General features: G+C 38.7%; 1 protein-coding gene across 1 annotated transcript; it reads right to left on the bottom strand.

The window, feature by feature from the left end:
- Positions 1 to 472: 472 nt before the first annotated feature.
- Positions 473 to 6,071, bottom strand: LOC105318683 (transmembrane GTPase fzo-1). Its single transcript, XM_011415939.4, has 9 exons — positions 5,882 to 6,071; positions 4,806 to 4,896; positions 4,105 to 4,289; positions 3,600 to 3,877; positions 3,323 to 3,466; positions 2,770 to 2,979; positions 2,403 to 2,524; positions 2,168 to 2,309; positions 473 to 1,843 (listed from the first exon to the last, which is right to left on the bottom strand). The coding sequence occupies exons 2-9, from the start codon at positions 4,853 to 4,855 to the stop codon at positions 1,055 to 1,057; spliced, it is 1,920 nt and encodes a 639-aa protein (XP_011414241.3). The 5' UTR covers positions 4,856 to 4,896; positions 5,882 to 6,071; the 3' UTR covers positions 473 to 1,054.
- Positions 6,072 to 10,683: the final 4,612 nt, after the last annotated feature.

Genomic DNA, 10,683 nt, shown 5'->3' with positions numbered 1-10,683 from the left:
TGATCTTAGTAATCTGCATAAGGTACTTAATAAAACGTTAATAATTTGAACACAGCAATGCTATTTGGCCAGTTCCATGGCGTAGTTTAGATTGCTGTCAACAGTTCTCCTTAGAGATTGTTAAGTTGCATATTTTCCTGCCCACTCGGTCACCTAGATTTGTCGTCATGCAGAGAGGACACGTTGCGGAATCAGACTTCGTACTCGTTTATTTTATGTATGTGATGATGCGTGGTTTAATCTTATACTGGCTCAGATAATTACTTTTATTCTTGCACAATCTTCAGTTTTCGAAAACGAAGGTCTCTGTAATGTAATATTGATAACTAAAAGTTAAATCACACGAGTAATACTCGTGCCGTTGGAAAAATAAAAATAAAGAAATAAATTAGATTTATTTATTTATCTATTTCACAAATAAAATTATCAATATGAATTTCATTGGAATGGTAAAGTACAAACGTTGAAATCTTTTTAACAACAATTTAAGCGGCTTTAACTTGCTAATTCGCTACAAACATGTAGACCAACAAATAAAGTCAAACACATTCAGGCAAAAATGTAAGTCCGAATCAAGTCAGAATCAATGAGAATTATGATACAATATTTCTTCATGGAGGCGTTCAAAATTCAGAATCAAATAAACATGTAGAATAAGCGTTGCCGTAACAAAATTGTAACTTTCCTAATGGTGTATAATAATGCCCTTATATTCTAATTCTGATTAAAGAGCGTTATTTAATTGACTAAAAAAGTCGTTATCAAGAATGTTGCACACCTCATGATAAGACTAACACAAAACTCGTATCAGTTGATCGATACGATGTCGTATGGCCCTAATTTCTCCATTTCAAAGCAGAAAATGCGATGAATTGTGAAGAATAAATTCAATCCATCAACCCAATTTATACATTTAATTTTTGTTGGAACACTTTAAAGCTTACAGCTTGCGGATTTACAACTACATGACTTGTCAAATCGTCAAATCCAGTTTTCCCTCGTAAGTAGCTTATTTAGTTTCTTACATCAATGTTTTGTTGAACAGACTTTAAACTCAAACCTGTGGCACAGATGTTATCATTTTGTCAACGTCGTTCTGACAACGATCTAATTTTGTTTGCAAATGTTTGAAATCATCCTGTTTTTTCTCCATTTTCTTTTTCTTTTTCTCCAATAAATCGACGCAAAAAGACATGTTCTTGATCGCATTTGGTAGCACGATTGTAACAATCTGTCGATGAAATTCACGCAAGCCTTTGCCGAGATTCTTTTGCAACAATTTATGCAGTTTTTCTTTATTCATTGATTTAACACGTTTTGTAAATGATTCCTTGATTATTTCCTCGGCATTATACATATGTCTAGTAATATCCAAGGTACCTACAGACAATGTAGAAACAACCCAAAATGTTGAAATAATTGCAACTGCCTGTGGACCAAAGAAAAAACTCCAGAAATAATTATGACCGACCCATGCAATGCCACTTGCCACAGTCCAGAAAAAACCTTCTTCCTTAATACCATATTGGAATTTGGGTTCCGAAATTCCTTCCAAACTTTTACAAATATTCGACATTTCCTCGTATTTATCTGTTATATCTTGAATAAGTAAGTCGAATTCAGTTTTAACGATTTTTGGGACGTTTTCATCTAACCACATTTTCGTAGCTCTTTCCATTCGTTTGTGAACTATTCCATCAATTTTCATTTTTAAAAACGTCTCAAGTTTTGGCTCCTTTTGCAAAACTAGTGTTGAAAATTCCTCAGAATTAATGTATTCGTATAGACTGGATATTATTTTTCCATAAATAGCCATCACCATTTTTTCTTCATTTAAATGGAACTAAATATAAAATAAAAATAAATATGAATTCTAATACATTGAAAGGCCTTATATATATATATATATATATATATATATATATATATATATATATATATATATATATATATATATATATATATATATGTTAAAACCTTCTCAATTAAACTTGTAAAAAATTATGATATGTTTTGACTAGGCTAGGCTAGGCTAGTTCATGCCGATACAATTTTCAAACTAAGAAATCAATGTACATGTATAAATATGTTCCGTGTAAAAAATTTTGGAACGTAATTTTTCTTTTTAAATGAGGAAGTGATATTTGTGAGCAACATAAAAACTCACTGTCTCTATTGCCTCCATAGTTTTGGTCATAATTTCTTTGAAGTTTTGGAGTGTAATGTCATTTCCGTCTATTTCTTTTTGATTGGCAGTCAGTGCCTCGGAGAGTACTTTACTAGCCTCTAAAACCACACATGATAAATATCTGAAAAGAACAATCATTGTCATATAAAAGTCCAAATGTAAGTGTAAATTAATAATTTATCAAATAATTTGAAAGTAGAATTAATCTACATACCTTCCATGAGTTTGAATTCTTATATTCTCCTTCTTTTTGATCAAAATATGTATGGCCTCTTCAAATTGTTTAAATTGAGAATGGTACTCAGATTTATCAGCTGGGGATAACATATAAGTCGTCTGGAAAACAACGTGATAAAAAGTTAGTTATTGCTGAAATATATGTGTGGTACATAACTGATGCTGCGCCAAAAATGCAAAATAAAAGTTGTTTTGAAAATATTTTCTTTGTCCTAATGGACATATTGGAAAGAAACCAAAACAAATCTACTGAGTAAGTCAGATACAAAAATCAAAGACTCTTTAATTGCCAATGAAAATTAAAGCGAAAAAAACAAAACAATCGCTTAAGAATCAACTCGGACCTTCCTTAAACATGTATCAAAAATCTGGCTTTCTCTGACCCATGGTAACTCTGTTCTCATGCGATCAGTTATTATCATTTTTAACTTGTCTCGCGTTTGTCTTCCAGCATCTATACAATCCCATTTGTTTCTGACAAACAAAGTATCTTCCAAGTCAAAGCACAACATGTCTGACGCACTAAGCTCTATTGTTGACAACACGGACAAAACCTGAAAAAAAATAATGCAAAATGTTTGTATATGCTGACATAAATCTTGAATTGGGAAGATATTTTAAGAAGAAACTTTTAACAAGAATTATTCACCTTTTAATACCAAATAAAATATTAAACATTATTCTAGAGTAAATTAATTAAAAAAGCTAATGTATTGCTTAATTATGGCGTTTTAATTAAAGATACATGAGTTATCCTTTAAGCTGTACTTCAGATCTGGGTTTCAATCATGACTTTTACCAAGAGAAAATAATATGCAGCAAAGGATGGTTTCCAACAGAATCGTTTCACAAAATGTAATCTTATGTATATGCGTATTAGCCAAAATATTTTCATACCCTGTCTCTTTGTAATCCTCCAGCTCTAGACACATCCATGACAATGATAAAGGCAACAGCTTTAGAAATGTATTCCTCTAGCATTTTTTTCAACTCTATAGAGTCACCGATCCCTGGTGTGTCCACTATGGTAACGTTCCCATTCTGTTCTCAACACGAATCATTAAATTTTAGATTAATTAATAACATTTATTTAAAAGACAATCACCTCATAGCAAACTCATATTTGCTGATATTTCTGATGACAATGCTTATAAACTTCCAAATATACTTTTACCTGTATTTTGGAGAATGGCATCAGTACATCTACTAGATGAATATTGTTGTCTCTTGTGTCTTCACTTTCAAGATTTTTCAGCATTTGTTGCAATTCTTCAACACTGTTAAAAAATTGTTCCGTCGGTTCTGAATTTCCAACTCGGTATTTAACTGCACCAATTTTGGCGGAATGTTTCACCCTGTAAATCTTTGCTGTGGTTTCTAAAACACCCTCAGCTAAGGTTTCATGTCCTATAAGTTTATTTATCAGGGCGCTCTTTCCAGCGCTCGTCTCTCCTGCAAATTAAAATATATGCAAAAATTACTTTTGAATTCAAACGATACAACCATGCAACATCTGTTTTGAGTTGCAGTTTCATTAATTAATTTATCAATTGGATTTTCTGATTATGATTGGTTCTCCAGTATAGCAATTTTTTTTTTACAGTTTGAATAATTCGAAGCAGTTTGTAATCTCTAAAAAGTTAATCTTCTTTGAGAGTTGAAAAAGCCAGACGCATTACCCGCCACTACAATTCCACAGTCATGCTTTTGAAGATCTTTCATCCTATCTTTCAGAGATTCTATTATCCTTGGGTACTTGTTTTCAAGGGTTTCACCAACATTATTCCAAAATGTATCCACTTGAATCAACTGAAGTACGTTTTCAAAATTATGTAACAGTCTTCTCTCGGGTTCTTCATGTGATCTACAAATGAGACGTGTTATTAAATTATTTATTATTGTTTCTTTATGTTAACGAATGGTATTTTTGTAGTTCTCTTTTAATTCCATATTATTTGGTTACAATAAAAATAGTTATATATATATGTCAAAACCTTTCAAAAACATATTTCCTGATGATATTACTCTGGAGTATACCGTGTATGTTGCTTTATTAGAAAAATATACTTTGCACTTATTGTCTTTGTTTACGACCCCTTTGCTTGGAATGACGAAAAAAATTGCATTGGCTTAGTGTTAACCTGTGTATCACTGCAAAGTATAACAAAATGTGATATATTCTTGAAAGAGGAATCTACCATATATCATTAATTAAAAACTAAACATCCCTCCTAAAATAATGAATGTTATATTAATTATAAAAACAAATTGATAAAACAGAGCAATTTCTATCTTCTTGTAGTGTATATTATCATGCTATCTATATTTTTTTATTTTTATGTTATATCATCTATTCATAACTAAACATATTAAATCTTACTCAAGATAATCGCTAGATGTTTGTTCTTCGTCAATTATCGATGTATCCATTCTTCACTTTTTCCTTGGTTGCCTTTTATCAGATCACACTTCTTAAAAAATCAAGAAATAAATCGAGAGTTGTGGTAGAGGTAATGAAACGAACAATACATACTACACAATTTACAGACCAGCAAACGAACATCATAGCAGATTGACCGCACTCAGTGCAGTTAAAATCTTTTCTTTGGCAGCTTTAGAGGCAAATGTTACTATCTATAAACATTGCCAATCCTATCGTTGACATTGTAATGTCCCAAAATACAAGACAACACATTGCTCAGCAAGTACTTGTTAGATAAGCGCCTTAAGTGGGTCAACATTTGTGTCCTAACGTCATGTTTTTTTCAATAGAGGCACAACAGTTTGTTAAACAATATAAAATGTAAAAGGTAAAAATTGTCCATTGCACATCATTCATGAAAATACATAGTTCAACATCTTTGTTTTTACTTTTTTCGTTCATAGTGTTAACATTGCATGTAATATAATGTACATAAATCTAGTTTTCATCTTTTTTTCATATTGTATTGCTTCTAGTAAGACTGCTAACGTTTTAGAAGAACAAAGAAACAAGTTAACTTTTTCTTAATGTGAAGTTAGTTGTTATGAAACTTTGCGATTCGTTATCTATTTAGTGGGTAAATGTGTCCTCATTTTTGTCACAAAGACACGGATATACTCTACATATTTCATCATTGGACGAAATGTTTGATGCTGCATGTTCCTACCTTTAGTTTATTTTCTTTTTATTAATTCTTTCATATTCAAAAACTTTTCACAATATTGCATGTATAAAATAAATAATCCATCTCGGTTGTATACCATAGTCAGGTTTCAGTAGTACATACAATATTCATACCGCTGCTTTGCAGAAAGATTTAAACCCTATCCAATATGAATTTCAAAATAGAAGAAAAAAGAAAAAATGGAATTGCTTATAATAGGCTTGCTATTTTTATGATTTTGATAGCACTAGCTAATGAATTAATCCTCAGATAATGGAACGAATGCCATCTAGAGTTATCAAAATCTTACTCAAGGTAATCGCTAGTTGTTTGTTCTTCATCTATCCATCCTTCACCTTTCCTTTGTTTTCTCTTTTACGTGATCACACTTCTTTACAAAAGAATACTAAATAAAACCTTAATGAAAAAAAAATTACTTGAAAGTTAATTAACGGGAAATAAAGCGGAAAATAATATGCATTACGTACCCGTTAGCAAACAGTATTCCAGAACGACCCCTGACTGTGCAGTTATAGGATATCTTAACTCTCAAAGTTTTTATGGCAACGGTTCTACAGTAAGTGTTACGATCTATTGACCCGAGCAATTCTATTGTTTGATAAAAGTTTGTCTAAAAATACAAGACACATTTGTACTTTAATGAGGCCATACCAATATAATTTCTAGTTCGTCGGACATCCAGTGAAAAAAGGTATATACGAGCGGACGAGCGATTAAATAATACAGTTATTATTTTTGTAGTCAAAATTTTTAGGCGTTATATAAATAAATTTGTGCGAACGGTTATATTTTTTCTTTTGTTTCTGATTTATATATTTAAACTATTTAAAATACGAAAATTATGGCGGTAATAGAACAGAAAACAACGCAGAATTTCCTGGATGCGGGAAATTAAATAAATAATAATATTATTTGTAAAGTTCTCTTTAAATACGACCGCACGGGGTCCGACAAACAAGAAATTCTATTGGTGTGGCCTTATAACAATGACCATGAGTACAAGCAAGATAGAAGGGGAAAATAACGAACTTTCTTTTATTAAAAGGCGGAATGATATGTTCAGTGGTAATTTACAAAGGACTACATATCAATATTACATGAATCTATACGCGTCATTCCTTCTACGGGGTACCTTTCACAGAGCATTGTTTAAAACATAGATAATCAAAGATTACAGCATAACTTTCATGAAACCCCCGTTATCATTATTCTTAATTATGTCATTAGAATGAAACAATTTTTGTATTATACGATACGATATTGATATGATACATGCAATATATACTGGCACTGTACCAGTTATCGGCTAAAATTTAACGTTTTCTTTTCGTAATTCCTTATTTCTTGATATTTTTGGATAAAACTTGACATACTTTAAAAAGTGAACTCCTTATTTATCAATCTGTTAGTTTATATCATTATTTAGAACCCAAAACATCTTGTTTTGTGCTTTAAAGCACGCCCCGAATTTGCCGAGATTTTACGATTTACTGTACCAGTTATCGGCTTTGTGATAATAACATAGTAAAAATCCGTGTTCATGTTGATTTTATACTCTGCTAAATGTAGTTTGAATTACGCCCCTTTGCTAGGTCAGACTTAAGTATTCGGGGTCATGATACATTATTAACCAAATTATAAAATCATTCGTTTATTATCATACGGTAATACACCAAATCGTATACTATTCAATACATAATTGTGCAATCAGGCGTTCAATTGCGCTACGAATTTCTCGGAAATTCGTGAATTCCTTTTGTTTATACATGTTAAATGTATTGGTTTTATATGTCAAATCAAAGAAGGGATATACTAACGTATCACAAAGAGGTAATATTCTATTTTTAACTTATTACGTCACTTACCCCACTGCTGAAAGTGCAAAGATGTAAAATCAGCGGTAAACGATCGTATGGTGTTTATCTACCTAACACTATCTATATAATAACCGTGGGTTGCCCCGAACTCACCTATACATCTTGTCTCGTAGCTGTCAGCTTCTGGAAGAGCCTGCGCGAGCGGATTCCCGCCCTCTGACGTCATGGCTACTAGGCAGCTCGTACGGGAAATGGTTCCACGAACACCACACTCCCCTCCGTCTTCTTTCTGGGGAGCCAGTCCCACCTACAGGTGGGACCACCGATCTTCAGGGTGGCGCTACAACGCCCATCCCAGCAACAGCCGGGATGAAAATCAGCCGGGCGGCCAAGGCCATATCAAAACTGGCCTCCGCCCGTAGGGGTGATGGTAGCTCACCCTACCACTCCTGGAGGATCAGGATGTGCACCCTGCGAGCTCCAGGGTAACCCCGCGGCATCTCCGCCAAAACGAACCCCCCGGTCAGGGCTCCAGGAGAGGGACGAGGGTACTCCGGGTTGGGGGCGAAACTTGCTCCTGCTCCCGGGCTCCCAAGGGACTAGGGAGCACTCACTCTGCTCCGGGATGGGAACCTCCCCCACCTGGGGGGCATCCCTCATTTGGCTGGACTCATCATCATCCAGAGGGGGGTCAGGTTGGCCCCGGAGGCTTCTGGGTGGAGTGGCATCCCCAATGCTTGCGGCTGGAGGGTCGACAACCACTCCCCTAACCGTCGGGGCAGGAACGGGAGGGACAACCAGATAACGCAGCCCATAATGGTACAAGGGGTGCCCCGCAATTGTTTCGTTCGAAAACAGGGCCTGGTAAGCCCTGCGTAACGCCGGGCTCAACCGGGAGACAAGGTGTCCCTGCATCCTCCAGTGCAACAGCATGGCAGGGTGGAGTATGCCCCACAGGCAGTAAGTGCGTGGCGGTCTCTCCTGCACAAAATGGCACAAGCTGTCCATTGCATCCCTCAAGTCGCCTGGTACCCCTGCACTGGGTTCCCGGAAAACCTGGAACGTGGGCACACTTTGTACAAGGTCAGTCAATGTGGCCCAGCTTCCGATGAGTTGGTCGGTCAGCCACTCACACACTCTCAATCTCATGGATGTGGCCTCATCCCCCAAGGGCACAGACCTACGGAACACAGGGTGGAGGTGGCAGAGTGTCACATGGTCCCTCAGCTTGTGTGTCCTCTCTGGACAGTTGGGGAAGGGGCAGGGAGAGGGTGGTGACCGCCTCCTGTTATGAAGTGGGACGTCCCCTGCAGGGGGGCTGGGAGCCAAGTCGCTCCCGGTCTCCTGCTTGGTACTCCCAGAGTTCTCAAAGTTCTCTCTTAACCGAACTAACCATTGGGGGATGTCCCTGTCAACACACTTTTTCAAGCGGTCGTGATTGGCCACCATGACTGCGACTTGGTCTTTACTCGGTACAGGTGGGGGGTCATCTTCTTGACGATGATACCAGGGCCCTTCCAGGACGGGCTAAGCTTGCGGCACTTTCCCTTCACCATCGCAGTGTCCAACACATACACAATATCTCCTTCCTCAAAGGGGCGGGTGGCGGCCTTGACGTCATAATCTCTTTTCATCCTCTCCTCAGAGGTGTGCAAGCGCCTCCTGGCCGTCTCGTGAGCAGTCAGTATTTTGTCCTCAAGATCACTCACATACGTCTCAATATCCTCAGGGCCCTCTTGCATGGGGGACCTGTACATAAGGCTAGCTGGTGTATTGACCTCTCTACCCAGCATGAGTTTGTTGGCAGTGAACCCTGAATTACGATTGACTGCTGAGCGCAAGGCCCCCGCTATCTGGGCCAGATGTTCGTCCCAACAGTCCTGGGCCTTATCGATATAACACCTAACTGCATCCATAAGGGTCCTATTGTAGCGCCCCACCTGTCCATTGGCAGACGGACGGTAGGGGGTGGTGTGGGCCTTATGTATTTCCAGGAGATCGCACACAGCAGTAAACAACTTACTTTCAAAGTTGCGCCCCTGATCTGTAAATATCTGAAGGGGGCAGCCGAACCTAACAAAGAATTCGTCCACTGCCGCTGTGGCCGTAACCTCAGCTGTCTGGGAGGGGAGGGGGACACACTCCACCCACTTAGCAAACTGGTCCACCATTACTAGGACATACTCATTCCCCTTCGGTGTCTGAGGGAGCAGTCCCAGGAAGTCGAGGTGCCCCCTCTCCATGGGTGCCCCGGCATTATACTTTATCATTTCTGCCCTGGCGTGGTGCTGTGGGCGCTTATTTCTGCTGCAGGGGCCACAAGTGCTAACAAACCTCTCAGCCTCCCGCATCATCCCGTACCAGTAGAAATGCTCTCTCAGCCGGGCCTTGGTGCGCTCGATACCTTGATGTCTACCCGCCGGTACATCGTGACAGAGTCGCAGAACCTCTCTCCTCAGCTCTATGGGGACGACCAGAACTTTCCTTTTCTCTCCCCCCTCATCTATTTCTTGCCAAAGGACCCCATCGTTGTCCAACTGCAAAATACCCCTGTTGATATAGTAATGTTTGACAGCTGGACTGGCTAGGAACAATTTGCCTTCTACTGGCTCCACATCTCCCTGCAGCCAATCCAAGATTAGACTAAGATCTGGGTCGCTTAACTGGCTGCGGCTCATCTCCTCAGGGGTGAGGCCCACCACGGAAGGCGGGCCAACCAAACCCCTACGAGGAAATTCCCATGACACAGGCAAACTGGGGGTAATGACTTATCTGGATCTGAGACTGGCCTGGGCCATCTGAACTGCTCTGACCCTCACAGTCGTCTTCACTGATCCGGCCCAGAAGCTTCTTGGAGACATAGTCCAGTGCTGCCTCGCTGATAGAGGGCTAGGCTTCTTCTTGGTCACCAATGATGGGGCTTTGATCCTCTGTAGGGCTAGATTCTTCCCCCAACAAGGGGGAATATGTCCAACTACCAGGCCTAGCTAGAGGGGCCACATCATCAACTTCTTCCGCAAAAGCAATCCAGGACTGGTGGGCTCTAGTACACTTTGGGCAGCCACCACAAGGCAAATCACTGAGGTTAACGGTGAAATCCACCCCCCTACACCTGGATGGGGGTGGCGGTCTGGACAATGCATCAGCGTTCACATGGCGCCTTCCCGGTCTATGCTGGATCACCATATCGTACTGACTAAGCTCCTCGAGCCAGCGAGCAAGCTGATCTTGAGGGTACTTGAAGTTGAGCAACCAAATAAGGCTATGGTGATCC

The sequence above is a fragment of the Magallana gigas genome, chromosome 1 (assembly GCF_963853765.1).
Source record: "Magallana gigas chromosome 1, xbMagGiga1.1, whole genome shotgun sequence".
Classification (NCBI taxonomy): Eukaryota; Metazoa; Mollusca; class Bivalvia; order Ostreida; family Ostreidae; genus Magallana; species Magallana gigas.
Note: the sequence above shows the minus strand (reverse complement) of the source record. Positions and strands in the feature narration are given on the sequence as shown.